Source organism: Nesoenas mayeri (assembly GCF_963082525.1).
Source record: "Nesoenas mayeri genome assembly, chromosome: 3".
Classification (NCBI taxonomy): Eukaryota; Metazoa; Chordata; class Aves; order Columbiformes; family Columbidae; genus Nesoenas; species Nesoenas mayeri.
Window position 1 is genome coordinate 46,801,955 of NC_137544.1, and position 19,906 is coordinate 46,821,860.

General features: G+C 38.3%; 1 protein-coding gene across 1 annotated transcript; it reads right to left on the minus strand.

Moving 5' to 3' along the window:
* Window positions 1–3,675: 3,675 nt before the first annotated feature.
* Window positions 3,676–11,761, minus strand: BEND3 (BEN domain containing 3; the record flags this gene model as incomplete). The annotated part of the gene is made up of 3 exons (XM_080341407.1): window positions 3,676–5,949; window positions 11,032–11,255; window positions 11,728–11,761. The coding sequence occupies 3 exons, from the start codon at window positions 11,759–11,761 to the stop codon at window positions 3,676–3,678; spliced, it is 2,532 nt and encodes an 843-aa protein (XP_080197533.1).
* Window positions 11,762–19,906: the final 8,145 nt, after the last annotated feature.

A 19,906-nucleotide genomic window follows, 5' to 3' on the forward strand; every position in this document is an offset into this window, starting at 1 on the left:
TGGAACCTGCCACACTTGTTCTCACACAGATTTTAAGTGCAATCAACTAAAATGTGCATGGTAACAACACACTTGTCAGTTTATGCCCCATCCTTGGTACAGGCAAGCTTAAGACATTGAATTTTCCAGATGTTTCACATCCATCAGTGAAACAAAATCTGAATAAAAATAAATGATGACTAAAACCTGCATATTGTTTTATGTGCTTCTTGAGGCTATAGAATTCATCTTGGCCCCTGCCAGCATTAAATTAGACCTGATGTGCCTTGGCAGAGCATCAAGCGCTCAATTTTCTGTCACTGCTGAACGTAAATGTAAAATAACAAAAAACTGAAAAGCGACATGACAGATTTTTTCCTAGACATAAATGATATGCATTTTGAAGATAAACCGCTCACAAACATTTCCTGGAACATGAAACACTTTGGTGGCTGTAACGCATTAGCACAACAAAGTGGCTGACTTCAAGCAAAGGTTTTTCTTGTTTGCAAACTTGTTGCCGATTCTGTCAGCTGAATACAGTTAACAGGCAATAATCCAACACATACTTGATCTCCCTTTTGATGTGCTGTTTTACATCTTTTACAGAGCTGCTATGTAACGGTTTCATTTGTAGAAAATGGGTAAAGACACAAAAATATATAGCTATGATATACTGCACTGTTTCTTTCAGAAAGCTGTTAGAAGTGGGCTATTCAATGCCTGTCCAAAGCTGATATATTTAAACTACAAGAAGTAGAGAACCCTGATATTCACCTTCATGGGGTTTGCTCACCTGGCAGGTAGACAGTAACATTCATCCATGGGAAGTCAGCGTGTGCACGGCCAATGTGTTTCAATATCTAGCAATCTTCCTAGCATAGTCTCAAAACAACAAGTTTATTCTTTCAAACAAAAAGTTTGAAAGACAGAAAAATCTCTCTAAATAGCCACAGAAAGCCAGAGTATTTTCATTTATGTATCGTCTGACTAGCTAAGGTTATCTTAGGTTATCTTAAGGTTAGCAAGAGACTTAATAGGAAAAATATTCCTGCTCCTACTCAAACAATCACCAGACAACAATCCTCTTGTATGAAAATAATATACTTTTAATTTATTTACAAGACTGATCAACTGGATGAAGTGGCTGTACGTCAGATGCAACTGCAAGAGCTTTCATTAGTGACCTATGTCACTGTCCATATGTCTGTATTTTTCTTGAGATCAATTATAAAACATACAATCAAATGAATCATGAAAGGGTTGCAAAGAGTGAGAAAAAAGGAATGTACACAGCAATTAGACAAAAAAAAAACCCACAATGAAAATCTTTCTATGCCCATTTTCAAAAATGTAATTTTAAAGGTGAAAACTGTTTTTTCACTGTTTCATAGATAATATAAACGGACTGAGTTTTTGACTTAATGTTAACATCTACAGTAAAAGACAGTATGTCTCCAATTTGCATGCTAGCTAGTAACACCTGTCAATTGTACAAAAGTTTAATACATATCGAATTCTTCTGGGAGCTTCAAAATCACTAAGTGGTGAAACGCGAATGACATTGAGATAAGAAAATGTATTTCTTACCTTCTGGCCAGCCTTTCAGAACAACAAATTAAGTAGCTATTAATAATTTCTGTCATTTTACATCTCCCATAAAAGTGCATGTAAAAAATTTCACAGAGGTGCTAGGTAGCATACAATTACAGGAGAAAGTCTTGGTTTCTGATACATTCAATCTGCCAAATTTATGCACTGAAATGAAAGATAGGATGCAGACATTGTGGTATCAGTTCTTTATCTTTGGTAAAATGTTTTCATTTTATTATAGCCATATTTGCTCTGATATCCATTTTGTGCACAGTCTGCTACTATTTAAACCAACAGGAAACATTTAAATGGATATAAACAGTATCAGTGTATTATTTAGTACATTCATCACTTTCTTCAAACATTCTCTGAGAATGTTGCTAGCATATGGGGAAAATGAACAAATGCTACGATCTATTATGACTTACTCCCAGCCTACCATAATACTTTTACTAGTTCTTGACATTAGGAGAAAACATATTATTTTGCTTTTAAAAGAAAGGGATCAATATGACTCTAAGAACAATAAATTCTAAAAATCTGAAGTAAAAATATCAAGTATTTTGTACTTCTTACAAATGCTAAAATAGAAAATTACACTGGAACTGACTTAAAATTTGATACTATGACCCATCTAAGTAAACAACAAAAAAGGACCACAGAGAACATGAACAATTGCTCCAAGGTGTTCCAGCGACAGTCAGGAAGCAATTCTTGGCTTTACTGACTTAAAAATTCATGTCTGACTCTCACTCACACTATCAGTATTAAAAAAAAAGAACAAGAGAACTAGTTTTAAAGCAGCACTCTCCAGTGACAAATCATACAGCAAATTCACATTGGGTTCTGGGTGGTCTTTGTTACACTTGAACATATTAATGATGCAAACTTGACCTTATGAACCTAAGTTATACATATACAGTTATGACTCACAAATAGGTACTAATTAGACTAAATCAATTTGGCAAACTGAGAGAGTTCAATATCCTCACACTCAAAATACCCAGATGGTGCTGCATTCACACAAATAATAAGTTACGTTACCACAGCTCATACATGGGAACCTCAAAACACTTAATTCCATCACAAACCCAGTCTTTGCACATACTTTTTATATATGCAATTCAATATGAATACTGGAAACCTTTGGAGTCATGATTTTGATAGAGAGTAAGGTCTAGAATTTTTCCAAGTTCTTGTATCAGGTCTTTTTGTTGTTGTCTTTGCTATTTTACAAACAGAGTGGCAAGCAAGCAATGGCAAGACATTCCACGGCTATAGGCTTGGATCTGTTCTGCTGGCTTAATTCAGACGAGCCATCCTCAGTCATGCCAGCAGTGACACTGGACAAAACACAAACAGAACTCACAGGGGCAGGATCAAGCTTGTGGTGTCAATATTAAAAAAAAAATAAAATAAAAAAACCAACAAAAATCACATTGTGTCTATGCTCACATCTCAATTATTCAACAATTAATTCTTGGTTTTAGAAATAAAACCTGGGTAACAGTCAAAAAAGGCAAATTACACCATTCTGACCCATTCTTTGACACAGTATTATTATTTTCAGTATCTCAATATCATCAAGAACAAAACAAATGTGAAGCTGCAGTTACTGTAGAAGCAAAGTCTAATGTTCCAATGATTTCCAATGAACATGGCACTTTCGAATTTAAATTAACTTTAAATTTCAAACTCCAAATTAACTAACAAGGCTGTTTCTAAGGGTATAATGAAAAATTGCCCCTGAAGAGCAGAATGACTTAAAAAAAAAATTCTTTACTATTAGAAAGTGATCAAAAAAGAAGATGCAGAAATGGGGAGTGGAGTACTACAGTTTAACCACATGTATTTGCACCGGTGAAAATCATGCTCTTAGCAAGCCACTGGTTGCTCTATCACGGGTGACTGATGGTCTTTGCCCACGTACAGATGTAGTAAAGCCACTTCCCACTGCTGCGGTGCCCACGAGATACAACACTCGCATTAAAAGGCAACAACCTCAGTGCCTGACTGTCCTAGATGCTGAGCACCCTCAGCTCCCACCAGGCCCCTCAGTCCAAACCAAAGCATAATCCTGACAATAATTTAGTGGTCAAAGTCTTAGGAATTTAAAGAGTCTGTCACTTTTTTTGCTTTCGTTGCTTTTTTCAGTATATCACACTTTTTTCTGTTAGGACGCCGGCATCTTTCGTCAATGCTGGGTATACATTCATAATGCCACACTTCTTCCATTTTCTCCACGGGGTAAACCGCCTCCACGTAATGACGGATCAGTCTCAGTCTGATAGGATCGAGCTGTTTTTTGTTACAAGCACCTGAATGGTTGTATTGCAGTCTGAGATTTTCTGGAGTAAAGAGTTCAGGGAAGAGTCTTACGAGAAGCCTGGCAGCAAAGTTGCCGACCGACAGGCTCTGCTGAACTATCTCTCTTACCTCCTTATCAGACAGCAAATACAGAGAAGGCACAGGGAAGTCTGGATTAGGAACAACAAGTTCATCGAGTGGTATCTTGCAAAAATCCTTGCTGCTTCTTTCCGGTGGCAGCGGTGGCCCTTCGAATTCTTCTCGAAACCTCTCGGGGTTTATTGCATAGCTGAGAAACTCCCTCCTGTCGGGCCCTGGCACGTGGATTTTCCGCTGCTGTTGGTATGTGCGCCTTTGCTCCGTGTCCCTTCGCCGACACCTCTCGTCAAGCTTCCCAACAAACTCCAATGTCCACACTCTGTCATTCTTTGCTCTGGGGTACAGTATCTGCACATAATGTCGAATTAATTTAATTCTAGTGGGGTCGAGCTGTTTCTTGCCTAAAGAGCCGCTACAGTTGTATTGCTTCCGTAAGTTCTCATGGGTAAACAGTTCAGGAAATAAGAGAACAAGCAATCGAGAGGCAAAGTTACCTATGGAAAGACTGCTTTCATATATGCTTTTAATCTGTTCTTTGTTCAACAGGTAATCTGGGACAGGGACATCAAAATCGGGAGGGGGAAAGTCAAGTTTGTCAAAGTCTATGGGTACAAGCCAAATTTTTTTTGAGCGTCTGCCAGGTTTTTCATATTCAAAACTATCTTCCACTTTTATGATTGATACATCATCTGGTAGACTAGAAGAATCGTAACAGTCATCTCTCATCTGATCACATTCACTCCCATCCATATATGTATTTTCAAGCTCGTCATTTATGCGCTGAACACATTGCTGCAACCAGGCTTCTTCTTCTTGCACATCTGGAAAATAAATTTCAGTGTACCTACGGATTATTTGAAGCCGATGAGGATCCAGCAGTTGTTTCCCAGAGTCTCCATAGCAGCTATACCTTTCAGCTAATTTTCTGTGGTCGAAGAGTTCCGGAAACAATCTATGTAACAAAAAGACAGAAAATTCTCCTGGCGAAGAAGCTTCATCTAAAAATTCATTGAGATCCTGAGCATCCAGCATGTAATCTGAGGCAATGGCATTACTCCTGTCCAAGGACAAAGCTTCCTCCTGCTCTTTATCCTCCATAAAATGAGAGGATTCAACCTGCTCCGCCTCATAAAAACTGGACGATTGCACATTCTGCTGACTGTTTTCCATTTCCCTTTGAGCCCAAAATCTATTGAAAAAATCATTGACTTGAGGCAAACACTCCACCTGCCACACAGCCGTATTCTTCACAGAAGGGTAACAAACTTCCACATAGTTACGGATAAGCTGCAGATGAAGAGATTCCAGCTTCCTCTTGTTGAGAAAGCCGCACGCGCTGCAGCTTCTGCTGAACTCATCGTCGCTGAAGAGCTCTGGGAAGAGCTGCACCAGCAGCCGGCAAGCCAAGTCTCCGCCTGACGTGCTTTGATCCATGATTTGTTTGAGCTCGGCAGAAGTCAGCTGGTACTCCGGGGGAGGTTTGAAGTCTGCGACCGACTCTGTTGGACTGACTTGCTTTTTTATTCTGCTAACCTCCAGAGACAACAGGTCAACTTTGCTGTGAAGCTGAGTCATGTTGGTATTGAGGGTGTTAAGCGTGTAAAACATTTTCTGTATCAAAGAATATATATTTGGGTCAGAATCGGCGGTGGCCCCTGTTATGGCAATGGCTGCAGCTGAGTCCCTTTTGCGTTGATCGTTCAAAGTCCGAAGATGCGAGGGGCTGCTGGGGTTGATTTTTTCAAACAACTCGTAGGAAGTGAACTGCTCTGCTCCTGGTGGGTTCTTCTTCTCTGTGATTTTGTGTGAGATGCCATAGAGAGGTTTTTTATAAGACAGAGTGGTTATGTCACTGAAGGATTCTTCTTCACAGAGCCACGTTACATTAGGATTCTTGTTCTTGTTTGGCTGCTCTGCATTTACCTGAGTAGGTGAGCCAGCATCTCTGTTCTTCATGTTTGAAAGGGGGCCCTTTGAATAAATAAATACGGCATTAGTAAGACTGCCTTAAAAATATTAGCTGTAAATATGTGCCCCTTAAGCAGGCATTGTTACATAAATATGAAAAGTCAAATTTTCTCCAGAAAACTTAGTTGTGTTAAATACATCAAATTTAATTAATTCACTAGAAAAAATAAAAATACAGTAAAGTATTATTTAGATTGTTTTGGTTTTGCTCCTGACTTATTATTGCATTTCTGTTCCATGGAGAAACCCTCAGTACTCTTTACCCATGGAGCTCTAAATACTCTCCCAAATTAAGTATCAATATGCTTCACCTTGCATATGAGATCTTGGTCTGTGGAGAATTTGGGTGGCAACAAGTCAGCAACAGAGCCAAGAATAGAATCTAGATTTTCTGACTCCTAGTCCTGTGACCTTGCCACTGCCTCCAACAACTACATTTAACCTTCCAGCACTCTCTTTAGGTTAGCTTTTGAAAATACCACAAAGGCTGTAAGACGCCAAAATCATACTGCTTCTTTTCTTCCTGATGTGAAAGATTTATGTATATACATATTTTAATCTTTATAACGGTGTACAACTCCTAAACAAGTTCTAAGAATAACTGTAATTTTTAAGAAGTATCCTTTTTAAATAACAAAAACTTAAAAACAAAGTGAAAAGTACTTTGGTATTGTCTTTTTAAAAAAGGAAGTGTAACATTTCTTCATTTCTAAAAGACAGGGAAGTTTAGACTCATGGGTTTCTAATTTCCTAAATTATTTATACAAAAAAAAAGTCATGAACTCTTAAGGAATTAATGTTCCCAATAACTAACTCTTCCTCATCACTCAAAATTGGAAGTCAGCATTTTCATCAGCTCTTAGCAAATCTGCAGGGCTTGGGTGGATTGGGTTTTTTTGCAAACACAGAGATACTGCAAATAATTCTTAGGAAGTTGAGTAGATGCAACAGAATCAAAATCCAATATACAAAACTCAAACATGGGAAAACACAGATTTTAGAGAAAACTGTACTAAAACATTTTGCTTGGCTTCTTCCACAGAACATTAATTAGATAAAAAACAGAGAATTTGCATTCAAGTACTTAAACAGATCGAACACAGACCTGAGGTCTGAGCTGAAAGCCACAAGCAACTTGAAATTCTAGTGGAGACCCCACTACGTCCTACAGAGAGACCTGAATTAAGATTCCTTTTTGAAAAACCAGAATTGTAACGCTCATGAAATTAATCTGATCCCTATGTTTACTCACACTTGGCATCTGCTTACTGCAGTGACAAATTTAATCTAATTGCTTTTTAATTTCTAATGCAATGTATACTCAAAAGAGGCTCGGAGAGAACAAGCTGGTTTCTATTCCAAGTTTAGAAACCAGCAGACTAAATTGAAGTTGTGTTTCCAAGTTCTGCTCTCATTCACATCATACAACCCTACATATGAGACCTTGTGTTTTCACAACCCAAGCTGTGTGGATGGACAGATGATAAAACAAATGCATAATGCAAAGACAATGTATTTCACAGTGTGCAGAATCATAGCCATGGTGGTGCTTAGGACACCTGACTGCCAGGTCCCATTTAGAAGACTGTTCCTCCAGTCCCCTGCACATTAAAGCACACTTACTATGAGGACAATGAGGAACCAGAGTCCTGTTAACGCCACCAGCCACTACAGGGTGACCTACCCCAGCAAGTGGGACAATATACCCTACGTAACTCACCTCTTCGTGACTTGTAAACTACCAGAACACAAGAGACTGACTTGTGAGCAGGCTGTGATGCACATTGTTCCCAACTAACTGCAGGCTCCTATACTGGGACTGAAGTCATCACACCCCACCAAGACTTGTCAGTGGAGATGCAGCGGTATTTCCAGATGGTAATAGAGCTCTCGCAAATGGACACCACGTGAAAGCAGGTCAGGAAAATCTCCTCTAACAATAAATATAGTTCTGCTCTCCGGTCAGACACTCAGACTGAATTACAAGTTTATTTTACTGTTTTAAATCAAAAGAGCAAAACAAAACTGCAATTCTGGAGAATAAATTTCTTACATGTACAATGAGACCTGCTACCTAAGCAGCCAGCTCTTCCATTAGCACTTCTGTTTTCAGACAATATTCCAAATGTTGCTTCACAATACAGAGTATGAATTCAGTTCCTTCTCTACTGAATAGCTTGCCACAGGCCACCAGTTGCCTGTCAATTCTCATCAGAACTCCTGCTGTACCTTTTCCCTAATTAATTACATAATAAAACTTAGCAATGTGGGGGTAACTTCTCTTAGCGTACACCACACACACAGAGCCAGGGCAAAGCAGTATTAGAATGTGTATTAAACAGCACAAACGCATTGTCTGAAATATCTTACTGCAGTCTGAGCACTGTGCCAGTTTGCACACCCAGCTGTGGCCGCGGTGCTCCGGAGAAGCGCTCAGGCTCAGAGCTCAGAGCTGCAGCAGATCCTGGCCGCAATGGCAGCACAACTTCTGCCCTTTCACTAACGCAGCTCAGTGTCTGGATCTGGCTGCGGGTCAGATTTCGTTATCTCCATTTCAGAAACACATAATGTTTGACTAAGAGAGGACAACACATTTGGGCCTATAGTTAAGGATTTTCCGTTTCTGATGTATTCTTGTTGTCTTTCCTTTTGTTTTTAGTTATCTTGTCTTTATACAGTTTCCATCTGGGAGCATCACTATCCACAGCATAAATACATGGCTTTTTGTAAATTCTCCAATTAAAGTTGTATTTAGTATTTTTAATTAGCTTTCTGTAACACTGATCCTTAAAAATCAATATATTTCAGGTAATACTACACTCATTTAAGGTGATCAGTTTTAATGTACGGTCAAAAAATAAGCAAAGATAACATTCCGTGAGACTCAATGTACATAAGATAGTGCTGCTTTTTATATTAGATTTGCACAGCAAGTTTTTATATTATATATATCCTTTGAACATTTGCAAAATGCAGTATTTTGGTAAACATCGACCAATACAAGTAATTGTGAAACAGTCACATCATCTTGGAGTCCCAAGCTAAGTGTTCAAAGTTGTTTAGTTTTTGCTCTGTTCAGTGTCATAGTCTAGCTAATTTATTATCTTTATTATGTTCAGTAAACAAAGTCTAAATATATGTAAGAATACAGAACAGAATATGCTTCCATATCAACAAAGAAGAACAAATATATGAGCAAGAAATATATAAAACTATTCTATCAAACACATGAGAACTTGGAAATGTCTTGCATGTAAATTTTTTAATCTTAAAATTTTCTGCACTTTTTTTAAAGAAAATGAAAGAAAATTAGGGAAAATTAATTTCTGGTTATGAAATGACAACCAACGTTTTAAAAAAGTGAAATGTCTTCTGATAGAAAGTCATTTAGTAATATAATCACCAGCCCGATAGTACAGTTCTATAACATAAATAGTACAGTTCTGCTTATATCATACATGGATGCCTATGTGATGTGTAGTAAAAATATACTACAAGCACAATATTCTCAAATATAATTAACGTTTGTCTCCTGTTTAAACATTAATAGTTAACAAAATAATCAACTAAACCAAAATATTTGTACTAGAAAAGTAATTAACTTTTAAAATCTTGTTAGGATTGAGGACTATTTCTGGTTGGTTATTTAACTAAACATGCTGATTCATTGGGGTCAGTCAAGAGTGAATTTTCATCATTGTTACTGGGTCACTTTCTGATATTGTAAGTCCAAAGTTATAATTCACTTCAAATAGATTTTAAAATGTATTAAAGGCAAACAGTAAAATTCAATGCAAGCACAGTTCAGAGACTATTATGAAACTCTTTCAAGAATCTGAACATAAGTAAAACAACTGTAAAAAGAAAAAGATAAAGGTAAAGAAAGAAACCATGTAAAAAGATTAAAACCTACCTACCGCAGGCATTCAGGGAAAAAAAAACCAGCCCCGAGAAGTCAGAGAGATGACAGTCAAGAAAAAGAAATATGAAGAGCTACGGTTAGAAAGGAGAAATGAAATGCACAAATACAACATGGAATAACTGGCTAGGTAGCAGAACAGCAGAAAAGGATATGTGCATCAGAGTAGGTCATAAACTAAATATAACCCAGGGCTTGAAGTTACTCAAAAGAGGATGAATTTGAATCTAGGTTATTTTAATAAAGTGCTGAGTGTGAAAAAGAGAAGGCCATTACACTGCTCTAGAGGCTGTTAGAAGAGATGTGACTGCCCAACACAGGACATTCCTCTTTCGGGAATCTCAAAGAGAACAACAAAAATATAAGGTGACTCCTGAAGAAGAGCTGAAAAAACAGAATTTTAGTCTTGGAAAGGGCTGAAGGTGGACAACATCACAACAATTTCCCCATGTGCAGAAGACTTGTCTAGGAACAGATGATCACTGCTCTCCATACTGAAAGGAACAAGGACAAAAAGAAACTTGCTCAGTTTCAGCAAAGATTACTGAAAATCTCTGATTGCTAGAGCGCTGAAACACTCAAACAGGATAATGGAAAAGACTGGGCATCTCCTTCACGGGCTGGGCAAACACCTGGATTGTCACAAGTGGAATGCTGCACCAGTTCAGAACTCGTAATACATTCTGCTCTTGATATGCTGAAGTCTTCTGCATCCCTGCATTTTTATCTTTCAAGTAATAAACAAATTCATACTTGTTCACTGACATAAAAATCTGTGTCACAGAAGGAAGAATAACAGCCCTGATTCTACCACTGAGAATCCAGCTGAAGGATGGTGTGACACAAGAGGGACTGTAATCAGAGTCATGCTCAGTTAATCCAAATCACTACCTGCTCCTACATTCCCTGACAAAAAACCAAAAATATACTTCACGTGAATGAATTAACCTATAACTGTACTTCATAGATATGATTGTTCCCACATTATCTGAAGAAATACCCGGACAAGCAATGTGTGCAAACTGGGTTAAGATTAGCCATACTTGCCTTGAACTCATTACTAATGCAAGTCTAGTTAAATGACTTGCATTTTGTCTATAGTAGCAATGAATTTAGTCTATGAAAAAGAAACAGAAAAACCACACAGTCACGTATAGAGAAGTCACCTCTTGTGTAAAGCGTCTTTTCTTCACACCGGGTAAGACATCTTGCTGGCTCCCTGAACCATCACAACCAAGTGAGGTCTGTTTCCGCTTGTTGGAATCCTGTAGGCAAGTAACTGCGCCATCCAGTGAGTGTTTCTCAGCAGATCTGGATGTTACCGAGCAGTCTAGAGCTTCATCTTCATTTTCTGTTTCTACTTTCACAACATTTTTTTTAGGAATTTTTACTGGAAAAAGAGAAGGTTTAGAAAGATAAAGCACTCTCTCCAGAAAACCATGACACCCTTAATATAATCTTTTGTTGTTTGTTTCTTTTTATGAATAAAGAAACTTGAAGAACGTGTCTTGAAGAATGTAATTACTTATGACTTATAGGATATGTGTATGCTGAGGCCACCCCAAAGTCAAGCTTCTGTTATGCTAGGAACCATTCAGTCATTCACTAAATGACAGTTTCTTCCCCAAAGAAGTCTGAAGTATAAACAAATAAAGTTGCAGTAGGAAGATTTTTTCAAAGGGGAAGAAGGATGTAGAGCAGAAAATATGAGTAACAAAGATAATGGTGTGTTTTAGATAGCTTTTTAAAAAACATTAATGTAATTTGTCTTGATCCAAGTACATTCTTTATCAGATTACAAAGGCTTTCATTCAACAAGTATTTTTGCCTGATCATGAATTACACAAAGTATAATATTTTACCTTCATCATCATCAGTGATTTCAGCTGAATTCATCTTCTATTTCACTAGAGAACAAAATAAAAATACAAAAATAAGTATCAGCATCTTCTGGAATCAGGAAATACCTACATCTGTTTTCCTAATTACTTTCAATCTAGAGCCATTGGGCATTAACAGCCTATGGATAATTTCCAATCTGTACATTTGTAGAACCTAGCTATTTCCAATAAATTTCATGGCCATCTATAGACCTGTCAACATGGAAACTATACTGCAGACAACATACGACAGCTAGGAATGTATTTAAAACTGTGTGTCTTTTTCTGAGATGGAGAAAAGTAGAAGTAATTTTAACCTTGTCTAAAAGGCATCTTGGCAATATATAAGTGGAAGCTAACTGCATTAAGCTCTCCATCCTGTAGCAAGTCACTATTTCTTACTGCAGTCAAGTGTTTTTATATTGTCATTGTGGGTGATCCAAAGTCATCACAGAAGGAAAACTCATTATAAACTGGAATATACATGCTGGAATAAGTTTTCATCTAAAAATCTTTGATCTTTTGATATGGATCACATCAATTCAAGCAGAGCAATCTGTAGATCTACAGTAACTATTTTTTTTCTGTCAGCCTCTAAATACTGTAAGAATGTTTTTTGTAAGGAAAAACAAATACATGTATTATTCCAGCATGATTTTAGCATTACTTCTCGCGTGAAAGACTCAATTGTGTTTCTGTTTCCTTGAAAACAACTTTTGCATGTTGCTTGGGGGCAAACATCAATCTGTGGACATGTTCCTAAAAGACATTCCAAATCTTTTGGAGATCTAGAAAGCAAGCAACATAATCAGATCTCACTGACCATTACAGGGCACACAGCTGCAAATCGACACTCTCAACTAGTGATCGGTAAACTGTCACATACCACTCGTGTTCATCCACACACAGCACCATGTTTCCTTGGCTCCAGAATATTATTACTTCACATTTTTCACAGTTACATTCTCCTTCCAAATAGGTTTTTTTTTTTAAACTGTTCCTGCCTACCCTTTAGCCAAGGTCTGAAAACAAGGCAGGCTTCTCTCTGGCTGGAGCAACTCAATAAAGCTACCAGTCAACCAAAAGTGTACACACAGCCCAGGAGTGGGAATTATAATGAAATTTAAAAGAGAGACAAGGAGAGAAAGAGAGAGATAAATCTGGTTTGGAGTGAAAAAAAATGTCTCCACTTTACTTTCGAATACTGTTCAATATTTTTTTTTCTTTAATCCCAAAATATTGTTAAAAATCTCTGCAAATACTCAAATACTGTGTAGTTACAAATTTTTCTTTGTCAGTAAGTGACAGTGGTTAACGGTAAGTATGAGGTCCCATCAAGGGCAAGATTTAGTATGACTGCACTGCAACAGGCAGCACACACACCCACACCAAAGATACATGGGGTTATAATTTATATCAGCTCATACTGGGTCACTCTAGAAGCCAAAATATCCTCTGATGTGCTGATCTTCAACATGACCCCTATATACAGCCTTATAAAGGACATCCTTAAGATGATTACATGAGATTGTCTTCATCATCACGTTATCAGAAAAAGTCTCTCTCAATTGGATGCAGAGTGACTACAAACCCCTTAGATATGTACTCCTTCTACCCACCATAAGCCTCAATTTCAGGACTTGTATTTATTAACTGATCACAGTATCACAGTATGTTTGGGATTGGAAGGGACCTCAAAAGATCATCTAGTCCAATCCCCCATATTCACGTATAAATGATGCCAGCCTATAGCCACTGAACTTCAACTTCTGCAAACTCTGTAGAGGCATAATAGCATGAAACGTCAGTGGCCCACATCAGCTTCTAAACCACCTGATAGGCACTGGTGAGGGTTAATACCCAGTCTTCTAACCCAACATTATACATTAATTTAGACACAGCCACTATAGCTCTTTATGAAAAATCCTAAGACAGTGTGCTTCGTACAGCACCATAAAAAGCTACGTTGGACCTCAAGAAAAGAAAATAGGACTGAAGGTTTGTATTTTACCCTTATATCCCAGATACATTGACATTCCATTTCTAGATCTTTCTTATACTTTTCCATACTGCACCAGGCTTAGCTCTGAGGGATGCACGACAAGACCAACATGTGTCAGTGCTCAAGAAGTGTGGCAGAGTCTTTTTGTGAGGGCCTGAGGTGACAGTAAGCAAATTAGCCAATAGCACTACAGAATATTCTTCAGTGGAAATCAAAATGGTTTTCCAGATAATCCCAGACTGCTCTATTAGAGCAAAACACTAAAAGATTGTCAACAGTTAGAAGGGAGGATTTCAAGCCCCATAGTCCCAGCTGTTCCCTCAGCCAAGCATGGGTGTCTATCTTAACCTTCAGTGAGTTGGTCCAGCTTAATGAACTGACAGAAAACAGTTCACTTGTTCCTTTGCTGGGTTACTTTTCTTCTAACTCACAGAGGTAAATGGTAAGGCAAGTAATCAGGCCCAGCTCCAGAGCATGCACAAGATTTGGGACGGAAAGGAGGAATTAAAATGTTTCTTATACCAGCAAGCCACTGGCTTGATTCAGCCATTTCACAAAACTTCACTTATCTATTTATACCACCATCTTGCTTCAAATTTGTGTTGCAATGGACTCACAAGTGAGTAGTGAACGGACACAGAGATATCAACAGAGCAATTGTATCATCGCATCCATAAAAACTGAGGTCCTATGGGAAGGGGGGAGGCCAGCATACAAGCATGTGCATGTCCATGCATGCACGCCTGTATGTGTAAGGTTAACAACAATTTTGTTGATTGTTTAAAGTCTGTTAAAGATAAAACATTTCAGATTATCTAAAGTACTGCTTTCAGTGAATCAGTACTTAATAATTATTGCCTGTAGAAGAGGCAGCAATGTCAAAACCTGTTTTGAGGTAGCATTCTGCCCCAGACTGTGAGAATAGACAAAGCTGCAGAAAAAAAAAAAAAAGACCCCAAAAAACTTGGGACAAAACAGTGCAAAAAGCAATCCAGTGAAGCAAACACCTGACAGTTGTTCCTTGTCGAGTATACAAACATATTTCTTTCTTACCTTATATGTCTTTTTTTTAAAGAGAATACTGACTAATACTGACGCATTGCTATCTACAGGACAGCAGAAGAGGTAGGAAGAGGTGAACACCCTGTGCTGAAGCTGGAAGACCAGGTACGTAGCCATGACTGGGAGAGGAACCAGCCTTGGCAGCTTTACCTTGCTGAGATACATACAGATGCTACATCACATCTTACTTTCTGGTGAAAAGAGGATCCAGAAGGAGGATTCCAAAACATACCAAACACCTATAACAGCAGCTACACCAACAGACAGATCCTGATCCTAATGAGATTGATTCACACTGTAGTCTAAACACCCATATCTCTAAATTTTATCTGAAACATCTTGTATTTCCATCTGAACTGGCAAAAAAAAATCTTGCTCTACAAAATACGAACATCAACCTTAAACTTCATGTTTTAGGACTTTTCCTGTAAATATTTTAATTTGTAAACCAAGTTATTTTAGAAGCATTTTCTCTTTCTTTGGTTTCTATCTTATATGTGTGAACATTGCAGAAACATCTAACAGGCATACAACAGGCAAAGTAACATTGTTTCTCTATGCTTATGCTAAAGCAGGGGTAAAAAAGTCAGAACACATAACTCTTATAACCCTGATTATAGATTCTACACCCCTGAACATAAGAAATTAAGCTAATACTCTCACTTTTTCTACATAAGAGAGTGCTTTTGATTAATGGCAGCGTGCTGCTAGTATAGTTATTAGCTAAACCTGTCTAACGTAGGATAGTCAGGAAGATGTGCAGCACTTGTACAAATTCCACTATCAAGGAATAAGAGGTAAGTAGACCCCATCCTCACAAAGCAAACAATAAATCATTAGGTTTTAGTGCCTACATTTCATCTATTGAGAATGGTCTTCCTCAAAATAGCACGTAGTTTATAATTTCTATGTAATCCATGTCTCAAAATAAACACCTTGCTGGTGTATCAGTATATACTCACCTTCCCATCTAAACTGCCTTGATAGCTACTAGTGCTGGTACTGTACAGGTACCTGTGCTCAGCCACTGCTGGGTGCCACGCAGCGGACCCTGGGGATGCCAGCACTCACCTGGGAAGACACAAACATTCTTTTTGGCTCAGTCCTTCAGACATCCTAACACTTGAAACAGTTAAAAAATTAAAGTCAAAAAGTGCGGTTTTCTTCAAGTGATGAAAGCTTTTTTCTTCCAAGATAAGTAAATGAAAATACCTAGATTTGCAATCATGCGAACAACAATACTACTCTTTTGAAACTAATGTATGATGAGCCTCTTTGCAGAGAATGGATCCATTGCATCCTCCTGTTTCAACTTAAGCTACTTCTAATTAACCAAATATGCATTATAGTCTAACTCTACTCACCAAACTAAGTGTGTTTTGTTAGTGACCTTGTGATTTGCAGCAAGACCCAGAAATCCCACTCAGCCACCAGTAAAATTTGTAGGTGGTTACAGATTCTAGATACCAAGTTTCTGGTGGACCACACACACAAAACCTTTTGAGCCCTGCTGGGAGTACTATACTAGGAACTCCTCTGAATCTGACCTACTGGCTAAGGTTCAACATCCATTTTCAGAACATGCTTAGTACTGTGGGACTCTCATAGAGGACAGTCATAAGTAAGTGTAGGGTATTTCACTTACCGGTGGCACAATGCTTAAAAAGGTATTTAGAAGCCAGTAAACCTGGTGGGTTGTTTTTGTTTTGTTTTGGTTTTGTTTTACTTTCCCGTTCTTGATTTTGCAGCATAGACAAGAACCCAGGTCCCCAAGTCCTAGAAGAGTTATGGCACAGGAGTGGTGGGCCAGGGCGCAAGGGGGCAGGGAAAGAAGAGGCGGGGTTGGGTCCCAGTACACCTTGGCTGTCACTATTGGCCAAATCCGCTTCCCACAGATCCTTCTCTCTCTTCTCATCGGATTAGACAGGAAGACAGCTCAATGAAAGGACTTAACACTCCCTACACTTCTCCTGCTATCACTTAAGACACATGCTTCTATTCAAAAGACTTACCAGGATATGATACTGAATTGCACTGCTTTGGTAACAACAGTCAACATGGAAATGGTGTGACCAGTGGCTAACAGGGAAGTTCAGTGCACAGTGCAACACCGCGAGTTCCAAAGCATGGAAGAATACCTGAAAAATCAGGCTTCAAAATGTTTCTCTGTGCATTTGGTGCTAACTGCCACTCTGATGTTGCTTTTGCAAATAGAACAAAAAATGTTATACGCTTATCAAAAATGTGCCTACCTGAAACACTCACCAAGGCCTTAAGGACTTAAAGCACTTACGTACAGAAGATTTTATGAGTAAGGGAGCAAACTGCAAATCATACTCTAAACATATTTCAGTCTCTTATCATCTAGTATATTTACCACATAACAATTACTCATGTGTTGGCCTTGGAGGATACCTTCCCTTTTTTATGATTGTGACCATTGTAAAAACACAGCACAAAGAGAAAAGATCTTGCTGATAATGTAAGATCAAGGTAGTTCTCTGCCTTTACAATACATGTTAATTATAACTACACATGTAAATTAACCATTACCTTAACTAATATACTCTGATATAATAAGAATGCCTGTTGCTGGTTTCATAAAATTTGCTATTTATAATTTAAATGCTTGCATAACACTGTCCTGTTCAGTTCATTTATGCACGGTAAATGTGTAGATGCTGCTTCTTGAATGCACACCATCCCACTAAATATTTTAGCATCTTCATGTAGGTTGGAAGGAATGTCTCTAATTCCCCATTATTGACTATAAGAACGTTATTAAAAATACAGGGGTTTAGACATTGTGTACTATCAGATGCTTAGTCATTTTAAAGCCTCATGGTGGTATATTGCTTCATATATAAAACTCAGAAGCTTCAAAGAAAATTATTCTACTTAAGTGTAATTTTTTTCTGAAGAGGTGGATTGTTCTTTACATTTTGGTCAAAAGTTTAGATACACATGTCTGCTAGTGACATTGAGTATGTGTTTAGTAGCCTATGTGGAATAAGCTGCTCAATTTCCTTGCTTTCAGCATGCAGTGAAAGACATAACACTCTTCTTAAGGCACAAGGAACTTAGTAAAGTTAAATTAATGATGGGAATACCAAAAAAGCTGATATTCTAAGGAGGTAACATTGGCTAAATTTTACAAGATCTATACACTGAACGGCTGTTTACCAGCCGAAAGTAGCATCTGCTCTTACACATGCCTTCCTGTAACAGGACTTTATCACAAAACTGCAACGGTATTACGCTATGTAATTAGAGTGTGGTTTACCCAGAGCCAACCAAAACTATTGTAAATATATTCATCCTCAGCAAGGGACAGTGATTAATCAATATAGTAGTCAGACGCTCACCGGGCAGCCAAGCGTCTGAGGTCCTGTTCCTTGTCTCTGGGTCTCTGCCTGTATTTCATACGAAACAGACACCAGATAAAACACAGAACGTGACCGACGGTTCCCCAGGGAAGCCCACAGTCTGGGAAGCTCCTGTGGGCAGGTGGAAGCAACCCCGTCCCGTGCAACAGGTGAGCAGAGGAGCCGCTCTGACAGCATGAAATACTGTCCCTTGTTATGTTTTAGAAGAACAATTCCTGCATAAAGTCATAATGTGAGCAAGCACCTGTTCTCAACACGCAGCCCTGCAACCCCAGGAGGAGACAGGACCAAAGGCATGTGCCTCTGCCCAGGCTGCCCAGAGCAGCTTGGGGTGCGTGTGGCCTTCCAGGCTGTCCTTCGTCCTGCTGGGTGCAGAAGCAAACCCACACAACTGGAGTTCTGGGCTCTGCTTCGGGACCCAAGTAACCTGCATCTTTTACTTCCTGGCTGTAGCACTGGGTTCAATAATTTCAATATTGCAATTATCCTCAGGGTACATTTGATTCCACTGACTTGTAAAAAACAATGCAACTCAAATTCAGTTCAACCAAATTGCCAAAACTGAGCTGTAAAATCTATCTCTTAGAGGCAACGTTTGCCTTCTGTTCAGTTCTGGAGGTCAGTGATTGACTGTAAATATTACAGATTTTTGACGAGGCCTTCTCAAAAAAAAAAACCACAAATAATGCATTTTTCTGGACTTTCTGCATTTTCATTAATTCTTCTATTAATTTTCTATTTCTATTTCTTATTTATTCTATTGCTGAAAATCTCATCAGCACACTCATTGGTATGATGTTCAGAAAAAGCAAGTAACTAGAAAGGGTCACTGTCAGTACTAATGTTATGGATGACACCCAAGACACAACATATAGAAATTGGGGAGGCAGAGGGAAACCTGTATTGTTTGGTTTATACACCTGACTGTGCTGTGTATATATTTAGTCAGGTTTCCTTATAACTTGTGACTTTTCTGAGCAAAACTTTTGAAAAGGCTTGAGATGTTTCTTAGAGAAGGTAGTAGGTTGAAGAAGTCTGGCACTTGAAACCACCTTAACTTAAAAAAATCACCCAAAAAACAAAAAAACCCAGATAACTGATTTCAAATTGACTACCCATATTAAAGAAACTGTGAAATGAGAATGTTGCCTCAGTTAACTGAACAACGAGCACAATGCAAACAGACAACATAAAGAATACTAAAATAGATGCTTTATATTCTAATAATTTTGAGATAGTAGGGTGCTGCTAGTGACCCAGGAGTGGAGTTTTTGACTAAAATTTATTCTTGATATCCCGTACTGACACCTGAAATATTCAATACCTCAGAAAACAGCATTCTAATATTACAATCACGCTCTGACTATAAATACATATGTAACAAGTTCTAGAACTAAGAAAAAATATTTTTACAAGAACCAGTAGATGTTGTTGGAAGCACTACCCTTATGGACAATAAAATCCCTATACTTAACATAGTTTGAAAACCTCCTCTGCTGCCCTGTGGAGGAGGACAGGAAGCCTCAAGTCTCCACTGAAGCCAGTCTGCAATGAGGGCATTTTGCCAATAGGACATACAGGGCATTTCTCAATTTGGGTTTTTATTTCATTTCACTTACATTTGCAGCTTAAACTAAAACAAAATCCAAAAATCACCGTTTTCTGTTTACTCACAAGTTTCCTCCATCTGTCCCCCATACTTTATCAAACA